Source organism: Bemisia tabaci, chromosome 6 (genome assembly GCF_918797505.1).
Source record: "Bemisia tabaci chromosome 6, PGI_BMITA_v3".
Classification (NCBI taxonomy): Eukaryota; Metazoa; Arthropoda; class Insecta; order Hemiptera; family Aleyrodidae; genus Bemisia; species Bemisia tabaci.
The window spans coordinates 10866195-10888097 of record NC_092798.1 but is presented as its reverse complement, the minus strand read 5'-3'; the positions used below and the strand labels follow the sequence as shown (position 1 = coordinate 10888097).

The following is a 21903-nucleotide window of genomic DNA, read 5'->3' as shown; positions in this document are numbered from 1 at the left end:
ACCTATCTACATAAAGAAATAAATGGCACAGAATGTCGTTCCCAAAATAAATTCTGGCTCCTCATTGCGAGGTGCAGTCCATTTAAAGTAGAAATTTTGCATATGAACGGGCTTCATCTCAATTACTAATTTTTCTCCATTTTCACCGCTAATTTGGAAGATTCAGATTGACAGAACATTCCTTAAATGTAGTATAAAAAGGGAACTTAAATGCAGTTACATTACGTATGATTTTGATTGATTTAATGTTATTACGTTTGCCAAACGAAGAAAAATGGAGGGAACAAAAGCTTGAAAACTATTGAAATCATACGCGAGAAATAGATCGCGAGATTCTTTGTTTATGGTTAGGCGAATAGGTTGGAGAGGGTATGGATTCGATCGATTCATATCGATCGTATCGACACCGGTTTTTTTAAATTAATCGTCGATCGATTCACGTCGATCAAATCTATGTCGATCGATTCATGTTCGAATCGACCCCAGGTTTTCACCACCGAATATACGTTTTGTTAAGTCTCTTTCTGGACAAACCTGCGACCTGCAGCGACTGAGAAAAACTGCCTTTCAGGCGCGAGAAGTTTGAAAAAGCGACAAAACGACGCAAATCGTCTGCTCAAAATTGAATTCCAAACTTTTTTAATGTGTCTACCGTGATTCGTAATTTTTGCCTGGTTTTTTCCTAGGATAGTTTTTCGTCCAATTCAGACTTAAATTTCGACATAGCTTTAGTTTTACTTTCATACTGCATGCTTGAGGGGAGGGGCACCTCTATTCGAATCATGCTTCCAATCAAAGAACTATGAATACATACTTTCAGGTGTTGCCATCATGAGAGAGATATTTCCCAATATTCTACTATGAATCGGTGGACCAGGTATCTTTTCCATAAGTTCATACTGTCTGTTATATCGGGGCACGAACTTTGACAAAAAGTACAAGACGTAACCGATAGCAAACGTGAGTAGTAAAAATAAAATCATTTTTCCTGCACAGCACAATCACAAATTCAATAAGACCGTCACGGATTCTTTCATTCGTGTGACTCCTGCCTTACAATGTAAACTAGAACTGACCAAACTCCGACAGTAAAAACATCACAAACTGTGAAGAACCGCTGAAACGCGGAGAATGCATGAATGGGATGCACAGAGTAGGTGAGAAGGGTATGGCGGATCAGTTAGTGGGTGCTCTAGATGATAACGTCATGCACAAACGCAGCGTTGTCATACGGATACGACGTTCGATTCAACTTGTTTACTGGGACTCGACTGTAGAAACGAAGTTTACATTCCAACACGCTGGCAGCATCTCTAGTATATCAATAAAAACATGCTGAACTCAATATGCTCCATGAGGTAATGTTTTTTTTTGTAAAAGGATGATCTATCGTTACATAGATAATCTATTAGTGATAACTGTATGCATGATTCTAAACTTATGTAACAACATCTTATCGGTCGCTACGATACTTGTAAAAGGTAACACCGACTCAGAGATAGTACTGATTTTTCGGCCTGATTTCATGCGTTAGAGGCAGTAAGTAACAAGTCCTTGAAATCAACCAGAGCAGTGTAAGTATATGAGGTTAGATTTTTTTAGATTTCCAGGAGGAATGATGTATATTTATTTTTAATAGATTCTCATCGGAAGATTTAAAAGCTTGTCTCGGTTGGCAACGCTGTAAAAGCTCCAATAGACAACTGCTTGTTGTTCGAAAGTGAGGCCCCGGTGGGATCCAGCGACCAGTAATATACTTGCGCTAGTGGGTGTGAGTTTTTACGCACTGTTGCCATGTTGCTCTGTTTTGAATTGAAAATATTATTTTTGCGTATCAAAGTCTCATACTTGGACTTAAAGTGTGAGATTGGCGAACTTAATGTATCCAGAAATATTGAGCACGGGGGATTCTGTTTTATTACGGGCATTTTCGAGCAGCACTATGGATGAATTTTGCTGTAACGAAAATATGGACAGTGATATTCATTATGGGATTCTGATCATCATATCGGTGGCTAAAGTGCGAACCCATGTATTTTTATCGCGATGTTTCAAGATTTCCAATACGTTTTGAAGAAAAACAAGCCGACTCCATAGTTTGAAATTGACGTAGAATGTTTTGCTGACGGACAAGAAAAATCAAGACAATTTTGAAGAAGTTACGTTTACCGGTCTCCTAAAGGAAAAATAAAAAATGGAAAGAAGTCTGCAACGTCGCAAACGAAGATACGTGGTTTTGAATTTTAGTCGTCGATATTATTATGCCAGATAGAATGAAAATTTACCGATCTTTGTGATCTGACCTGAGAGTCATTACTCTAAATTATTTTTCACTTGAAATTCTCACAACTTTCTTTTATTTGGTATCCTTTCCCCTCCCCACTATAGTTTGATTCTATCTCAGAAAAGAAGAAATACTGAGGAAAAAATAGAGCGAAGTATCAGTTTGAATTTCAAGAATTGGAAAATCAAAAAAACCTGTTAAATTTCAAAAGTTTTCCTTACACTGGAAAGTGATTTATGGAAGAAAACATAATAATAAAACAACTTTATTTGTTCACACGAATTTATTTATTTCAGGCAGTATTTCTGGGTTTAAATTTAATTTCAATAGGTTTTAGTGGCCGTTGAACTAAATCAAATTGCAATTTTAATTCATCCTCGCGTTGTATAGACTCCAAAACAAAATTTCGCAAAATGGAGGACAACACCACTTTTTCCTCCATCATGGCAAATTTTTGACCTAGAATCAGAGTAAATTAAATAAATTAATGCACGACGTAACCGACTAACCATTGATCAACTAACGGTTGATTCTGGCAATTTATCTGATCTCAGGAAATATCAGCAAATTTATGATAAAGAAAAATAAATAGAATAAAAGTAATGTAACTTTAATAAAATAATTTAATAATTTCTATTAGAAGATTCAGTATTCTGCTCCCACCTGAACCGCGCTCTCTAATTAATTCCCTAGATTTCCACTCCTTTAGCCCTCTTTGAAAAATAAAAGTTGCCTGATATTTCATTTTTTTTTTTTTTTTTCAAAGTGAATCTACAAGGTAATTTCTATTTACCACTGTAACTACGTTCCAAGACTCTTGGTATAACGCTTGATATTACCCTTAGCACGCAATGTACACAAGTTATAATCTCACCTATACAATTTCTGGATCCAGCAGCAAAAGGCGTGTAAGCATAATGATGTCGGCCTTTAATGTTTTCCGGGCTAAATCGGTCAGGATCAAACTTCTCGGGATTTGAGAAGTATTTCGGATTTCTATGCAGCGCGTAAATGCTGAAAGTTACCAATGTGCCCTCCGGTACAACGTAATCTCCTGAAAAAACAGCATAATAGTACACATTATGTGCCTTCTGCGAAAATAGAGATGATCTAACTCGAATAAGTACGAATGAACCGATTTCAACCAGTGGTTGACTGGCTTTTATTAACTCCTCAAAGTATCATTGTTTGACTTCCTAACGCCTCGAAATTCATAAGCTAAGCACTAACTTTTTCTGACCGGCCAGAAAATTTATACGAACGTATAAATGCCAAACGGAACTATGTGCATTAAGATATGAACCCTGAGACCCTTAAGAATGTATGAATAACAGGGCTCACGTCATAACGCACATAGTTTCATTTGATGACAGAAATGCATCCATATCAACTTCTTGATTAGTCTGAAATGAATTATGGTAGATTTAAATGGATGCGAGTAATTTAATCAACTTGGGTAAATCCATTCCGATGCATTCGCAAGGGTAGATCATCATGTCCCAACTTGCTCCAATAATTGATGTGTTGTACGTTTTTTAGATTTGACTGAATTAAAACTTAAAGATTTGCTAAAATTGGAGTTTTATGGAGTAAAATCCATTTTTAAAAAACAACCTAATTGCACATGGTCCGCTGAAAAATCAGGAATCTGCCTGATGATAAAAAAAGAAATGTTTGCAATACTTATCATCACACTATGCACCAACTTTTTAGTAGAGGTATTCCATAAACGTTCATATTAACGCCGTTTCCTGTTAGACATTGAGCTTGGAATCATTCAGTACTCTTTGCTGCGTGAAAATATAATGAACGAAACGTAATTTAGTGCGGTGCTGTGATTCATTTTCTTGTCATTCTGCCAATTCCTAACTCCCTAGCAATTTAAATATTGACTTGCCACGTTTTGGCTCCAAATGTTGACTTCAACCTTTAAGAGGCTTAAGTCGAAAATTTCCTTTTAGTACCTTTAGTATAAATAAATTTACCAAATTTAGTATCCGCTTTCGCTTTTCTCGAGATCATAGGCGCGCTGGGAAATAGCCGCAAGCTTTCCTTGATGACCTGTTCCAAATACTTCATAGATCGCAGATCATCCACCGTCGCTTTCCTATCGGATCCTTGGAAAATATCTTCGAGCTCTTCATAGCATTTTTCCTGAAAAAATAAGACCAAAATAGGCCATTGTTACTGAGTGACAGCCAATTCCTTCATCAAAACCTGCAAATTCAGATATGATTTGAATTGTATCGTACAATGGTATCTCTTATGTACTTAATTTGTGATGTAAGGAATTACTTCACGTTCTTTGAGTTAATGTGCTGAGAGTTAAAAACCCTCAACTGATCGACTTTTGATGGAATTGTAAGTGGTTTTTAGGCTTGCTTTTCGTCCTCGTAGGTACATATGTGGCATAATCGTCCCTCCCCTTATTTTCGTATGCGGCCCTGTCTGTTTTATGTTCCTCACAGCAAGTATTGGAATGCTCTCTTTTCATTTTTGGAAAATGCAATCGAAATTTAATCAGTAAACTGCAAGTTGCAAGTAAAGGAGGGATGAATTTTATTTTTTGTAGAACCGATTGTTATTTGGTTCTTTTTCAAATTATTCAGTGGAAGGCTGTATCAGTATTAGCCAAAATCATGGACGCGGTATTACCTGAATGTCGGGATGATTTCCCAAAAGAAACAGGGTGAAACCCATTGACACTGCCGTTGTCTCGTGCCCCTGAAAAAAAGACCAGTCGATTGTCAATTTTGAGATTTTCCATCGAAAAAATTAAATTATGACCGCTTATGCGCTGTGTTGGAAAGCGTTACAAGCGCATATTGCATGCCAGTACAGCTGAGATGATAATTTTTTTTTTTTTTTAAATTAGATTGAAAACTATTAAATATATGATCTCTGCACGAAGAAAAATAAATTCTGCTACGAAAATAGAATTTCGGTGCTTATGGAATACCAAAGCCATAGGTCTAGATAACTAAAGTTTCCTGTCATAACATTTGAGCCTCGGTTCAGGCAAGTGAAATCTTTGGTAAATAATGCCAGTCTTGGTGTACCTATCAAAAACTTATATAACCTAAACCAACTTTGATCACCATAACTGAAAACTTTGTAATTACCTAGGGTAAACAATGTGACGCTCCATATTGATTTAGGTGAAAGATTTTACTTACGCCAAACATGAAGGTGTTCACTTCTTCCCTAAGACCCTCATCTGATAATGGATTGGTCGTTGAATCACAAGCTTCCAGTAAAATATCAAGGAATGCCAATCTCTTTTTCTCTTTAAAACAGAAAAAACAAGTCAATTATACGTACAATTTGTAATAGCAGAGATGCAATTCCGTTAGCATGTACTATTACTCTGCTGGTACTTTTATCGATGGTTGAAGTAAAAAGTGGCATATACTCCCGACACCAACGTCACAAATTGTTGCTCAGTTTTCACTCCCATTCAAGAGGAAGACTAATCGAATTTTGTTTAAATTGTCAGTGAATTTCCTTCAAATGTAGACTAGACACTACATTTTCATTTTTATCAGATAATTTTGAACTTTTCCAACATTTTTAACGTATTAGACGTAAAAGTTTGATGAGAAAATATATCCTGCGGTGATTCAATTCATACCCTGCCCATTGCATGGTCCACTAGGTTCGCACATCTTTGATTTGATCAATTTCGGATCCGTAAAATAAATATTCTTGAACCATCGGTTTTTTTTGTTTATATTTTACCCCGCAGTCATCAATTTAATGACCAATAAATTCTCGTCCACAAGCGTATGCGAAATTTCTAGAGAAAATTAACTTCAAACGGGATTAATATCAGTTTTTGATACCTTTACTTTCGTTCACAACGCCGGTCGCTTTCTGCTGTAAAGATCTCTTATTTCTGCTATTTTGGATAGCCTGAAAGAAAGCAAAGTAAAGAATTCTTTAACGCAATTTTAAAATTAGGTACAAATTGGACTTATTTATACTATCTGGTCAACGCAAAGACGGCATCCAAAGGCGCAAACCCCAAAACTGAGAAATGCTTAGCTCAATATGGCAAAGAGATGGTGTCAGGACTCATCCCAAAAGCGCAAATACCTGAATAAACTTAAGAGGAAAGGCACACATGATTTTTGTAAAAGCTTTTATTAGAATTTTGTGTGAGGAACTTCAGGTGACTTCGAGCATTGTTCTTTAGAGATTTTGTGCCTAAACGTGAAGTATTTCCCAAAGGCGGAAATTTCCGAACAAAGGACGTCTTGTTAATGTAGGTCAAGAAACCCCACAAATCTTGCTCAGAGTCAGATGCCTTAATTTTTGTGATTTTGAGGACCAGTTTCGTTGTAACACATTCGAACAATCATCACGTACAATTTGTAATAGCAGAGATGCAATTCCGTTAGCATGTACTATTACTCTGCTGGTACTTTTATCGATGGTTGAAGTAAAAAGTGGCATATACTCCCGACACCAACGTCACAAATTGTTGCTCAGTTTTCACTCCCATTCAAGAGGAAGACTAATCGAATTTTGTTTAAATTGTCAGTGAATTTCCTTCAAATGTAGACTAGACAAATGTAGACAGCGTCGCGATAAAAATAAATAACAACTTACTTCATCGGCACAATAAGCGATGTTGGAATTAAGTTGATGCGTTATTGAAACGAGAAAAGTTCCTTTTGTTGTTAGTATCGCATGCGACGAGCGCTGAACAAAAACTGGAACGCCTGGATGCAACTATTCGGGCTCCACGGATGTCCGGGTTGCATACGCACAGAGGTGAATGCGTTTTTACTGTTCAGACTGCACTTGCCACTTCACCTGAGGTGGTGGGTTGTGCTGTAAGGATCCAAAATGACGGATCACCTTCCATGGAGATGTTGCATGTGTATGAGGAATTTGCGATTTGACTATTGATTCTCATGTGAAAGTTCGCGAGAAACACGATGGTGCCACTGGTTTTCTCTGAAATTAACTCCCAAGCTCGAAAAAAGCTCTCAAGTTGAGGCCAAAATGGAGGGGATATCCCACGCTATCCTGAGAGTCTACGTCTACATCAAGACAAACTCTCCAAGTAAAGATAGGGAGCAAATACATCGACAGGGCTGCCACTTTATTTGGGAACCCTAAAACTGAAAACACGGTAACCCTGCTAATGTATTTGCTCCCTATCCTCGCATGGAGAGTTTGTCTTGATGTAACGTGGACTCTCAGGATAGCGTTGGATATCCCCTCTATTTTGGCCTCAACTTGAGAGCTTTTTTTGAGCTTGGGAGTTACTTTCAGAGAAAACCAGTGGCACCATCGTATTGCTCGCGAACTTTTTCATAAGAATCAAAAGTCAAATTGCAAATTCCTCATACATGCAACATCTCCATTCCTCGTTTAAACAACGAACTTGTCTTTTAGGCACGAGTAGTTGCTCTAAAAATCTTACTTATTAGCACTGCTGCCGCGCTGCTAAAGTGAAGAGTTGCATAGAAGAGTTACAATGAAATTAATTCAATTTTTGGCGCTTGCGATACTTCTTGAAGATGTTTTGCTTCTTTCTCTTACCTCTCAACTTAATTCTATTGTCACTTATACCGCCAATGAAGTAAATATCACAGATCTTTATATTATCATATTTATTCTAAATGAGCAATATTTACCGTTTGAGCAAGTTCAAAAATTATGTCCAAACTCCTCCTATATTTTTGACCTAGAGGTAAGTAGTAGAATAACCTGCCCCAGTACCAAGGTCGGAGTCCTCTAAGAATAGTTATGACGCCAGCGCTGAAAAAAAAAATCCCGTGAAAAATTACTGAACAGTTTAAAGTAACAGTACTAAATCGTTTTAAAGTGAAAAAACGAGATTGGAAATAGGGATTATTATGCTTTGAATTCAAACATACGTTAGCCCCTTCTTCTTGGATACATGGTGCCAGCTAGCACACTCGCGAGTTCATGAAATGTCATCAATAATCTGTGTTAGGTTCGGTTAAGCAACAAAACAAACTCCTTGGCAAAGCGGAGAGTATCGCTGGGTTTGAGGACGTATAGAAATCTTTACTAAATCGATATTATCGTAATTAAAATTTGACGAATTGACAAGTACGTAGCTTGCAAATTGCCGGCGATTGCTGACTCCCTGATTCGATGAATTCTTGATTCGATGCTCGATGGTCGAATCGATTACCGAAAAAGGGGCGAAAGTCAGCCCTTATTTTGGGAGGCTCCTTGATGGATAATCGACGGATATTCTACCAAGGACATTCTAGCGTATGTCAAGGAGTTAGCCAAAAATATTCCCTTAAAGATGGAATTTCAAGTAAAAATTTCTCGGGGGGTCCTCCGATAAAAAATAAAAAATATCGAAAAATTGCGTTTTTGTGAAAAAAATTTTCTATTTTGGAAATGCCACTGATATCAGCAATCGCTTTAAAATAGAGGCAAAACTTTTAGGTTTCGCGCTTTAAACTCTCCTAAGAATAATATTATGGCTCACTGGTTACTCACTCTTCTACTGCCTGAATGTACTCCAGTTTTGGGTTGTTTAAGGCGTCGATTTTGATCCCCATTGCAGATTCTGAAATAAAAAGTATACAAAAGTTACCGAGATGTATTGTTCAAGCCCGTAAATTAAATTGAATGCAGAAATGATCCGATAGGCATTCTGTAAATGGCCGAGATGACCATCGAAGAATGTACCGCGTTAAACAGAAAGGAACAAAGCCACATCAGCTATTGCCAAATTTAATCGGGTTATTTAATTTTTTACATGAAAACGGTTGTGCGGATTTTCGTGCAAATTTCAGTGAATGTTTTCCATAGTGAGAAGCAAATTCCCAAAAATTTTCCAAGGAATCCGCACAAACGTGTCGCAGGCAATTAGCAATCGCCGGCAATTTACAAGCCAGTGGTAGGTAAATAAATATAGAAATGCAAGAAATTCAAAATTAAAAGAACAAGATTAGAGTGCTGATTATGTTGCCTATGATGTGAATGGACACTTTTCTATCCCTAAAAACATGGTAGAAATATGTAGACTTAGGAGAGCATGCAATGAACTCCGTGACATTAGTTGGGTTGAGATCGAACAGGCAACTAAACTAACATCGTGACAAAGCGTACAGTATCACAAAAAATGAAGGCGCTTCAAGCCGAGCTCATACTTTTGAAGACCATAACTCTTAAAAATTGCATTATGCCGATGCGCATTATTGCGATTTATTGAAACAACGTGTTAACAGCTTGCAAATTGCCGGCGATTGCTAATTGCCTGCGACATATACGCACCGAGTCTCCTTCCTACTCTCGTGCTTTTCCAAGTCCGTATAACTTCGCAAAGTTATCTTCATGAATTGAAATATATAAGTATTCAAAGCTCTTGGTAGGTGTATATCCTTTGCAACAGAATTAAAGACGAACTTTAAAAGACAATATCCACCAATATGTTCACAGCTTCACGTTGTTAATCGGTGAAATCAAGTTCATGGAGCGATGTAATGGTGGGTTCTTTCGGGTATTAAACTGAATACGCGCTTCCAGGTATGCTTGTTGCATATGCGGCAACAAATGAAGGCGCACCTAAAGTTACTCATAATTATTGACTGGTTTGCGCATTGGCTATAGTGGTTCCAGCAAAGTTCATATAGCGAGCTAAATGTGCGTTTTTCGAAGAGATATCTATTTGCGTGACTCAGGCGGTTCAATACCTGTATGGTGAATTTGAAGGCAAACTTAAGAGGAACACTACCTTCTAATGTTGCTGTACCAAGGAAAAACGCCGTATGACCATTCAAATGTTGCCAAATTGCCTCTCGTGAAATATTTATTTTTGAAAAACTTACGGAATATTTTTCTTTGAAATTTTGAGACTCTTTGGATCAAAATATGAACAAAATTTTCTAAAAAATTGGAAGAAAAATATTAACAAATTTCCCCAAAAATTCATGATCTGTTAAAGAAAATTTGGAAATGCCTGAAGGCTCATACATTCCTTAGTACGGCAGAATAGGTTCGCAGCGTCCAAATGTTTATTAGTTTAATCTAAGCTCATTAGAATATACTTAGGTCAAGTTTACTCACGTCGGTACAATTTTTTTTAAAAAATTTTCTTATACAACTGTTTCTAGCCAAGAATAAATCATGCAATTCGTGCAATGTGCGTCTCTTTGCAACCATGGATAGAACTAGCATGGGACTGAGGGGATCTGCCTCTCCCAAGAAATTCACTCGGCCCCTCCTAAAAAACGTGAAGGATTTTGACGAATAAAGTGTGATATATTTTTCATCCTTGAAATTTTAATTTTATCAATGCGTTGGTGAAAACAGCTCAAAATTGCTCTTAGACGACTAAATTTTTCGAAGTTTTCTAAGAGAGGCCTCCCAAGCCCCTTTTCACGCTAGACAAATCCCTTGAATCACCCTTTGCAGCGGGGGGGGGGGGGACCCTCCTTAATCCTCAAATCACAGGACAAATCCTCCTTAGGAAGGTGTCTTTTAGTGTCCTCTAGACCCCCTAACACGAAGACCCCTCATGCATTCCCCACAAAAAGTTCTCAGTTCTATCCATTTTTGGAACGGACCCATTGCACCAATTTTTTGTTTTAAATGATGTACAAACCAACGATGTTCACAAACTCACCGCAAATGTTATCCAGGGCGACTAGATGCATCAACGTTGTCACGTTGACCGGCGTGTCTTTCGGATGCTCGCGCAGTTTCTGAATGAGAACGACCGCATTCTGTACTAAAGTGTCGCAGAGAGCATTCAGGACGTTGAAATGAAACGCCGGGGTGATCAGTTTCCGCCGCTCGTGCCATAGCTCACCTGAAATCCGCCAAGACAAGTTTCAAATCCATGCATTTGATTGGACTAGGATTGAGGCCGTTCAGAGCAAATCGCAATGGGTCAGTAGCGCTGGTCATAGAATCGTGTTTTGATGTTTGATTCATGTGGATCAGCTATAAATTAATTATATCTGCAGCTCAAGCAAGTCCTTTTTCAAAATCTACTATTAACGGAGATATTCTCGAAGAGTTTGCGAAGAAACTTAGGTACAAAATCTCAAGGGAGGTGGTTGTTTCGTTTTTCTTCACAAGATGAAATTAGAAAAATATTACGGGGGCGAAAATTTTGACACTTTGATGGAAGTACAGAGGTTCCTATCCTTGTAAGGTGCAAACAATTTACCCTGTACGCTATGCACTTATGCAACTATGACGTTATACTGCCGTGCTAAGGAAGGACGCCGTATAAGCCTTCAGACGTTGCCAAATTTCCTCTGATGAATCACGGATTCCAGGAAAATATATGAATATTTTTTTTCGATTTCTCGGAGAATTTCAATCACAATTTTATCCAAAATATCTGAAGATTTCAAGAAGAAATATTCATGGCCATTTCAAAAATACACAATTAATGGCGAGAGACCTGGCAACATTTGAGTGTTCAATTGTTCGTACGGCGTTTTTCCCTAGCACGCGCAGTATCGCACTTACCTCCACTTGTAAGCAACCCGTTGCCCAGCCAGTCGTGAAGCTGCGCATAAAAATGGGATTTCTCCTCCAGACTTTTGGCATGGAAGTATACCTGAGGAGAAAAAAGTGTAACTTGATACATACATATCTCCATTATCACACAGAACACTAAAAACACACGAGTTCTAACAACTATCTATGAAGTAAGATTGGATTAGCACTCCATTTTTCGGTTATGAAAACATTTGCAGAGGTCCCTGCGGATCCTATCAGATTGTTCGAATCAATGAGACTTTACAGTGGTCAATTTTATGTATAAGTCATATTAAGGCGTTGGGTACAAAAAAGGCATCTCTCGGTTGCTTTGGTCCAGTACCTTCACCTCTTTATGCTCTAGAGAGGAAACGATCGGGTAAATTTTCTGAAATTGTTCCGTTTTCAGCATTCTAAAATCATAAAGAATATTTTGTAAAATACATTTGCTTTAATTATAGTTGATGAAACATTACTGGAGATTTTGAAACTCCGCAACCAAGAAATGTCCTTTCTACGCCCAACGCTTCGATTTATGTTGAGGTTTTCCTCCATAGGCTATTTGACTGACTTTTGTTTTTTCTTTTCTCTTTTCAGGTAAGTTATCATGCACCGCACTCTCCAAAAGTACCATTCTCGAGCGAAAGTACTGTGAGTTGACTTTAAATAACTTGATTAATCCTATACTCTATTATCTGTAAATCCTCTATTATTCTATAAGCTCTTAGGGCTACTCGAAAGCCTCCAATTGATAGACCAATCAGAAATCGGTGCACTTTTTGCGGCAGGGGATTGAAATCGTTATAAGGGTAGAAGAAGTAAAAATCTACTACAGAGGAGTGTGACTGATGAGAGTCTGGTGCACAGGTAATTTTTTCAACTAATTTCTCTCGCTTATTCAAGGCCAAGAAAAATTTTTTAGTCCTGCTCAAATATGCCCATCGCGATTTTCCAATGATTGGCTCCATGCAGATTTTACAGAAGCCTTCATCAGCTTTGTTTCTAAGGATAAATACTCCGAATTGGTTTCCGTTCGGTCGGCTCAAGATTTAAAACAAAATTGCGTGAATTGGAACACGTTTCATGGTATAGTACCACACGGCCCTTTTGAAAAATAAGTAATTTAAAAAAAGAAAAAGAAAAAAAAAACACACACTATGAGTGGATTGCAAAAAATGTAAAGTTGTAAGGTATTCGAAAGATCTGTGACAAACCTCTGCGTAATCAGCATCAGATATCAGGACCTCCGGTAGCCAAAACATCCAAAGTCGAGATATACCACCATATTCCTTGGATAATCGGCTAACAAAATCAAGGCGCGCTGAAGGACATTAGGTTAAAATTAATTATTAAATATTTTCTTTTTTAAAAAAAATAAAAAGTATGAAATGGATACGAAGTATAGTTTTCAATGGCAAAACGTGTATATTGAGGATCGTCACAAATAATTGAGTTGAAATTCAATAAATAACATTGCAAATGTATGAATCCTTGTCGATCGACGAATAACTTCTAAATTAAGCATATTTCATCCCAACTGTGTCAAAAAAATATTTTTGTTTTAACAATGTTACATAATGAGTATTTCAAGTACGCTACGACGACTTTGCCTTTCACCCCCTCTCAAAATACTATCAGCATTTTGTGTTGAGAGCATTCCTATTATGTCTATCTTCGATGGCAAGAGGGAAAAATTCTGAAAATGTATGTACATTCAAAGCATCATTTGATAGAAAAAGCTTGCTTCTAAGGCGGCTACAAGCATCTTCCGTGGCAATTGTCGCCGTGTTATGTCTGAAGAATGAATTGAAATCGGTGCATCAACAACCTAGCTGAAATATTACGTAGAGAACCAGATTACCACATTGAACCACAGTACAACTTATTGAAATCATTATCATTCGAGAGGGCTAAAGTATGTGCTTCCGGAAGGTATTGAAATTTGAGAAAAAAAGGAAAATAAAATCATTTTGAGTCTATTTGGAGAGAGCACAATGAGGATATTCAAGACTTATGTGCATTTTCAATGATATAAAGTCACTACAGCGCACGTTTCGCATGACCTAACCTTAATTCTGATCGTAAATGATGATGTATCATAACTTCAGCAAGAGTTTGGCACATAAGTAAAGTTCAGGATTAAGAGTATCTCAACTCTTCTCTATAAATGTTGCTTCAATATACCTAATTAAGCATGAAGACCACGTTCAGGAATCTCTTTACTTAAATAACATTATTTCAGTATTTTAGCCACAAATTTTTGGGTTTTATGCATTTTTTTTTCATGTTTAACGCCGGGCTGCAGCTCGAATCAGGTGCATAAATCGTCGTTTCCGGAACGAAGGAACGTAACTGCATTTCAATGTTGCCAAATTTCCTCGCGCCGATTGCATTTTTACCAAGAGAATTTTGGGAATTTCTGACTGAAAAATTCACCGATTTTTCCTCTGATTTTATGCGAAAATCAAACTAATTTTCGACAAAAATTGCACAGGTCTATTCTTGTTAAATATTGAGTTGTTTGAGTCAATTTTGCAACCTTGGAATGGAGTTTCGTTCTTTCGTCCGAGAGACGACGAAATTACGTTAATACTCACTTTCGGGTGTGAGACTCATCAGCGAGGTGTGTCCTAATATCCTGCTTTCCATTGGTGGACCAGGTATTTTTTCCAACATTCCATACCGTCTATAATATCGGAGCCTTAATTTTGTTAATGCATACAGGACATAACCGAATACGAACGTCAATAGTGGAATTAAAAGCATTTTTATGCACAGCACAATCGCAAATTTAAGAAATTAGACCGTTAGGGATTTAACAATTTGCGTAAATAAGTCCTTGCTCATGTTATAAATTAAATCACTTTTTAAACACGAAAAACATCAAACGCGTTTAAAGACCCGGTGAATCGTCCCAAGTAGCATTTTTCAACGGAAAAATCGCGATTTTATCGCCGATAAAGTCGCGATTATCCTCGATTTTATCGGCGATAAAATCGCTAGGATCATCAACATTTGAGCGATTATCCTCGATCTTTTCGCGATTTTATTGCGATTTTATCGGCCCGAAAAAATTGCGATTTTATCGCGATAAGATCGAGGATGATCGCTCAGATGTTGATGATCCTAGTGATTGATAAAATCGCCAAAAAAAAAGGGGTTAAAGTTGTCAGCCGATTGCCGTTAGGTTCAGCCGTCAGGTCCTTTGACGAAGACGAGCGTAAAATCCCCGGAGCCTCCGCGGGGATTCGAACCCCAATCGCTACGGTGGAAGGCCAGCACATTGTCACTATGCTATGACCGCTATATGACTTGCGTGTGCGAATTGAAGCCTCTTATACATGGATCGGCGCTTCGCAACCTCACAACTTATGTCTTTGCGTTGACTGACACCGATTTTTCATTGGAATTTTTTTTTTTTTTTTTTTTTTTTTTTTTTTTAATTTTCCCTCCTCTGTATTTTATTTCATACCTTGAAATACGGTTGGTAAAATAAGGTTCTATTGGTAATGTCATCATTCTGTCTCTGTAAAATTACCAATAATAGTGAGATGGCAAAGTTACCGATGGACCTTGGGAAAAACGCCAATAGTTTTTATCGACTGTGGTAGAATTACCGAGATAAAATGGTAAAGTTACCGGGGATTGATTACCAATAAAAGTGGTATTCTTACCTGAAAAAATCAGTAAAAATACCGGTTTTCAGGTAAGCTTACCAGTCTGTCTTTGTAACATTATACTAATAATTGATAAAAAAAAATGAGATGGTTAAGTTACCAACGGATCTCGGTAAAAACGGCGGCGGCGGAATAGAAACATCTTTCATATGCGTCATTCATGCGTTAATGAAAAATTGCAATTTATTGCAATTTTATCTCTATAAAATCGCGTTCGATAATATCGCGATTTTGTTGCAATTTATCGCGATTTTTCTCCCGATAATATTGCAATAAATCGCGACGTCGATAAAATCGCGATACATTCTCCAATTAAATCGCAATTTATCGCGATCACTGCTACTTGGGGTGCGGAACGCGTGCATGAGACGCACAGAATATGTAAGACTGGTTTGGTGAATGAATCATTAAGTGCTGCAGATGATGATTTCTTGCTCAATCTCGCTGTTGCCAGGTCAAAGTAACCTTGAAAACCTTGAACAGTATCATTCTTCATTTTGCTTTTGGCATTTTAGGCAGTTTCAGACCAGTTATGATATTAAAAACTGAAAATCTAGGGTTCTATGATTTTAATATGCTCTCGACGTGGAGAGAAGAATAGCGTATAGTTCTAATAAAATCCTGTTGAAACTATGATGAAACCAAAAACGATTTTTACATCAACGTACTGACTCACTGATCCATTAACTTTAATTGTAATCTGAAATTTAATTTAATACGTTTACTGGGATTGGTCCGTAAAAATTCCAATTAAATTTTTATTTAAGAAAGCATCATATACTCATTAAAATACAAGAGAGAGAAGTTAAAAGAGAGCTTATTCAAATGTGGGCATGGTAAATTTAATATGCTGTAGACTATTGTTTTTTTTTTTTGTAAAGGCAGGATGGTGCACTGGCACAGTTTTAATTATTTAGTATGAAACTGATGTTGTGATTATCATAATAATAGCGTGCTAACATAATAACAGAATTGATTTAAATAAAAATGAAAAAAATAAGAATAACGATTTTAGCGACCCCGCTTTAGTATTAGTATGGCCTCAGTGAAAGGGAGTCAGACTGATTCAGGATGACATCAACCTGAATCAGTCTGACTCAGGGTAGTTTATGAAACATAGTCTGACGTCAGACTGACTCACTTTAACTACTTAGTGTTAAAACTGACTTTTCAATCTAATACCACTTTGTACGTATAAAGAGGTCAACAAAACCTAAAAAAAAATTGAAGTGACCTATATGCAACAATTGCAACAATAACAAAATTTCAAAAATACAAAAATGCAAAAATAAAATTGTAGTGACTTTTGAATAAGAAACAGACAGCATTATTCATGCATTGAATGTCACGTGTTTTTCACCTTTTTTACCTCCTTTAAAATAAAAATTAAAAAAAAATTCCAAGCAAAATTTTCCCTTCACATTTTATGAGTATACTTTTTATGGTCTAAGGAAAATCCATGGAAAGTTTCAAAAATCATGTCGCACAGCTTGGTTAAAAAAAAAAAAAATGGAGGAAACTAAGTATTATGAAGTGCAGTTAGGTACACTCAAAAAAAGGTATGACTCTGAGACCCATAAAAAATGGCTCGGAGATCCATAATTTCCAACCAAAGTGAATTAACGTCTATAGTATGGCTCTCTGAGCCATACTTAATTGGTAGCGAACCTATAAGCATGGCTCCACGAACTATATTTCATGGCTCCATGATCTATAACTTGGCCGGCAAGTCACTCTTCCCATACTTGTTTTTTTAGTGTTAAGAGTTAAATGCGTCTATTAATCCCGAATTTTCGAAGAGCTCGTCCTCCGTGGCAACGCTGTAAAAGTTCGCACGAGACAACTTCTCATTGTTGGGAGTGGAGCAGCGATGAGAACCACCGACTAGTGGCGTGGCGGTATGGTGGGCGTCGAAGCTGATCCACTGTTGTCATGTTGATTTTTTAAAAAACGTTATATTTTTCCCCCGTCTTTTTTCATTTTCTTTCAAAGTTTGAAATGAAACTGGGATAGAGTGCTGTAGCTGTAAGGAATGTTACGCTTATGTCGACTTTTTCGCAAGCCAGTAGTCAAGAACTCGTTGGTCCATCAATGTTGCCTCTGTCTCGCATATCCCTGATGACAACAGCATATTTGGACATGCAGAAAACTTAAAGGAACCAGAATTGACACGAAGGGGACAAGGAACCAACGCTTGATTGCTATTTTGCCTTCAATCTTTGAAGTAGGCCAGGAAGCATCCTTCATGCGGTAATAGTTGCCGTCTCGAGGATTTGTATCTTGTGTTACGTACAAATCATGTCTCACTGTCAATCGTGTTAAACTCAAAGTGATGATTTCTTTGATTTTGCATTTTAAGTGTCTCTAATTGATAATATGTAGAAAATTTCTGGCCAAATGATAATGCACTCAATTTTTTTTAATAACGCTGCTCCTTTTGCGCACATGCAGAATACGCCACTGGCTCTTGTAAAAATATGGTCGAGAATAGAAATTCAAAGGTCCTCAACTATTTTAATATTGGCAACGACTAAGGAGTGATTGTAATGACGCCAATGCCTCAACGCGGATGGTATAATTATCAAGACGGTAATTAAAGGGTGGCAATTCTCCCGTTAAGATGTGACCTCCGGGCACTATTTATCGTGAGTTCTTGTGGACCATGCTTTTGAAAATAACTAGCATATCATAAATAATACCTCCTCCTGAACTAATAAATTCAATGCACGTGTGTTTTTTAATTTTATCATTATGTCCGTTGTTCACTAAGACTTGTCAAATGTAGATTGTCGCTAGCCCTACAGATATTTCCTGGTGCCTGTGAGCACTAAGTATTTACGAAAGGTGCCATCTTCTTCCATTTTTTAATATTACTTTTAAATATTAATCATGAATATTGAGACTGGCGTGTGTTAACATTCAAATCCAACATGTTCATACGATATGAGAAGTGTGAATAAGAATAGAATTGGAGGCCAAAATCAGTCCAGCTATATCAAGTTTTGCCTAATATATCATCGTTTTTTCAACAGGCAACCAAGCAACAAGGCTTTCAATTCGGTTTTGAATTTTCAGTGAAAGGGAAATTACAAGAATTATCATAGCTTTGCGTCGTTCAGTTTTTTGCCAAGAAAATAAGATTCAAGAAGAAAACTAAGCTATGTGAAATGCGGTTACACTGAGTCTAGTCAAGTTCGTTCATTTATAGTTACGAACAAAGTTTAGCGCTTCCTGCATATATTCTAGTCAGGCACTGCCTTGTGTTGTTTGTGGATTATCATCACTGTAAAATTCGCATTATTATAACATTCATTTATCATCAAAACCCGATAAAGATGTCGATATGAAAAAAGAGCAGGTAACAAAATTTTTAGGTCGAGCGGCAACATAATTTTTCTCGGGCAAGATTTGTAGACAATACAAGACAAAAATCCTCGATCAAATACTACTGCTGCATGGCGCATGTTTGCTGGCCTACCTCGGAAATTGAAGACGGACGGTGTTTCTCGAAAGCGAGCCAAGTGACATCGGCAGTTGCCTAATGTTATTGAAAACTTATTTTTTATGGGAGACTACTTATGTCAAATTTCTTGAAAACTTAAAGGAATTTGCAAATTTTTGAGATATGTCAAGAGAATCTATACGACTGTTCTAAAAGTTTTCTAAAGCAATTATGTAGCAACAAGTGTCATTTGGTTCTCCTCCAAAAGACCCCGCCTACATATAGAAATACGAAGTAATACAAATATTTATACCTACGTTTGTCAATTCACTTTTTCTATATTTTTAGTCGGAAAACGCTACAATACATGCGACACACATCTGATTACCGACGAAGCCAAGACGTCTTTTACACGTTCAGCTTTTAAGTGACTTACGTTGCGCGCTGTTGAATTATTATTGATGAGACTTGTCCTTGATCTTGACTCGTTGAGATGGCACATCAATGTCCAGTTCAAGCTACAAATTGCTAATTTATGCGCAGATTTTGTCAGTTTCACATCGTGCAGTTATTAAGAGAGAATTCGCGGAGAGATTTCCACAATCCAGTATAGTAACACCTAGCGAAAAGCTAAAGCGAGACTATATTCATTGGGAGAGAGTGGGGTACCAACCGCGAATTGCAGATTCTCTTATTCTTTGATTTCTCAAAAGTAGATTTTACATTCCTTTTTTTAAAAAAAATAATAATTAACGCGAATCCATAATTTTTCTGCCCTGATGATTCTTTGTTATTTGTGACAGACTTATTATCCACCACTGTTTTTCAAAAATACCCTTGGCGGCATGAAAATAATCCGAATTTTAGGAATTTGTGGAGTGAAATTAATTTCTGTGAATCAAAATTTTGACATATGCGAAATGAAACTCATGATTTGTCATCTATCAATTAATTCATGCCATTTGCGAGATTATGAACCTCAGACTCACCATAATTTACGCTACTCCCTCTTAACTTGAATAACTTGGAATAACTGGGGAATAACTTGAATTTTTTAGTCTCCTGACAACAGAATCGCGATCTCAAAATTCGAGAAAAATGACGAGTAGCTGAAGAAATTTAACCAATCGATGCGATGCATCCTATGTCATTCTGACACCAAATATGGCGTCCATCGAATCACCCTAATTTCACAAAAAAAGAAATTCGTGCAATAGTAATATGAGCATGGCGTCTTACGTCTCGTTCTCTTCGAGCAGGAAACTTCGCGATAGGCGAGTCGAACATCCCAGGCGCGATGCGATATTACTGTCGTACCAAGGGAGAGGGCCGTATGAACATTCGTATCATGCCAAATCTCCTCCGATAAACTATTTATTCTTGAGCAAAACCATGAGCATTTATTGTTAGTCATAGCGCAGTTGGACGTAATTCTGTCAAACGGAAATATGTGCATTATGACGTGAACCGTGTTATGCATGTATTCTTATGGGTCTCAGGGCTCATGTCCTAATGCACATAGTTCCGTTTGATAGAAATACGCCCAGTTGAGGGAACGTAACTCCATTTCAAAGTTGCAAAGATGAGTAAAAAATTTAAGTTTTTACAACAGTGTGATGTATGCTTCTAATTAAATGAAATGAGTGAAGTGTTTAAAAAAATGCGCATAGTTTCATAACAAAAGTACGATTTTTGAGTGGAACATTGATACGTAGTTACGATTTTCGTCAAGAAAACGACGATTTTTTTATGAAGTTTTCAGACACTGGATTGAATTGAAAATTAAATTTCTGGAAAATTGAAATAACCGTACACCTGTGATAAGAAAGAGCACCGTATGTGCCATCAGCCATTGCTAAATGGACCGTATTTTGAAAGTAAGAGCCACCATTTATAGCCCAACTATGAAAACATGCATGTGCATAGGGAAACTAATGGTCGATACGTCGTTTCTAAACTGAGCCGGATGTTGTACCATCGAATTGCAAAATGCAGTCCAAATCTACCGTGATAAAATGCATATTTTCACCCTGTAAATATATTTCTCCCAATTTTTAGAGAATTTCGATCGCATTTCAATCGAAATTATCTGAAAATTTTAATGCAAAATGTAGCTGGCTGTCTTAAAAAATATTATTCCTTCGGGGGGATTTTCAGGGTTGAACTGTCAGGAAATACCGGAAACATCGGTATACATCAGGTAATGTTAAAAAGTCAGAGAGAACCCGGACATGTCAAGGAAAATGGCAAAAATGTCAGGGAAAAATTGTTTAATCGCTCTTATTTCCTTCTTATAATAGGCTTGACGTTTCAAACAAGTTTTGCCCAAAAACCATTTTAAATCATGACTTTTTAAGCGTCTGGCATATCCTCCATTGTCGGGGAATTCCACCAAAATATGACAGAGAAATCAGGGCAATGTTAGGGAATTTCATTTTCTAAATTCTGTGGCAACCCTTACTGTTAAAATATTCGAAAAAATGGTAAATTTTACCGTACTTAGACACAGTGATACGAGTATGGTATAAACACCATACCATATGGTAGCATTTACCATACATATTATATGATTGTAGAGAAAAGAGTAGCCAAGGTGTTATATGTGTATTCACTTATTTATTTATTTAATAAAATATGTGCTTATCATAACAAGCACATATTTTACCCTTTTCTCCACAATCATATTTCAAAATGGTGTTACTAATGAACGATTTCATAAATACTCTGTATTATGGTAAGTATCACGAGAGGTCTACCGTAGATTACTACCGAGATTTACGATAGTAAATCTGCTTATTTTCACTAAATAGTATCACTGAGTAAAAAACCAAGTAGACTTATAGTGGATGTTACCATACTTTTCTTTCAGTGTAAGTACGGAGTTTTTCTTCCGGCAATTTTCGGGTGGATTCGTATTTTATCAGAGGAGATTTGGCAACGTCTGGATATTCATAGGGCGTTTTTACGGCGGATTACCGGGACGCCGAGCAACACGAGCGGGGACC

The 21903-nt window shown here is 37.1% G+C and overlaps 2 protein-coding genes across 4 annotated transcripts in view; one reads left to right on the top strand and one right to left on the bottom strand.

Annotated features, from left to right (window-relative positions):
- The window catches only part of LOC109038595 (uncharacterized), a 34243-nt gene extending 13916 nt beyond the window's left edge, over positions 1–20327 (bottom strand). Inside the window, exons 1-13 of the mRNA XM_072301470.1 lie at positions 20138–20327; positions 12994–13100; positions 11768–11858; positions 10911–11096; positions 8780–8849; positions 7933–8056; positions 6127–6196; positions 5461–5570; positions 4940–5008; positions 4270–4438; positions 3159–3338; positions 2579–2743; positions 815–997 (exon numbers count right to left, since the gene is read on the bottom strand). Coding sequence (XP_072157571.1) covers positions 815–997; positions 2579–2743; positions 3159–3338; positions 4270–4438; positions 4940–5008; positions 5461–5570; positions 6127–6196; positions 7933–8056; positions 8780–8849; positions 10911–11096; positions 11768–11858; positions 12994–13100; positions 20138–20312 — 1699 coding nt within the window. The 5' untranslated portion in view covers positions 20313–20327. The remainder of the gene's footprint in view (positions 1–814; positions 998–2578; positions 2744–3158; positions 3339–4269; positions 4439–4939; positions 5009–5460; positions 5571–6126; positions 6197–7932; positions 8057–8779; positions 8850–10910; positions 11097–11767; positions 11859–12993; positions 13101–20137) is intronic.
- The window catches only part of LOC140224853 (uncharacterized), a 212929-nt gene that overhangs the window by 105601 nt on the left and 85425 nt on the right, over positions 1–21903 (top strand). The window lies entirely within an intron of this gene.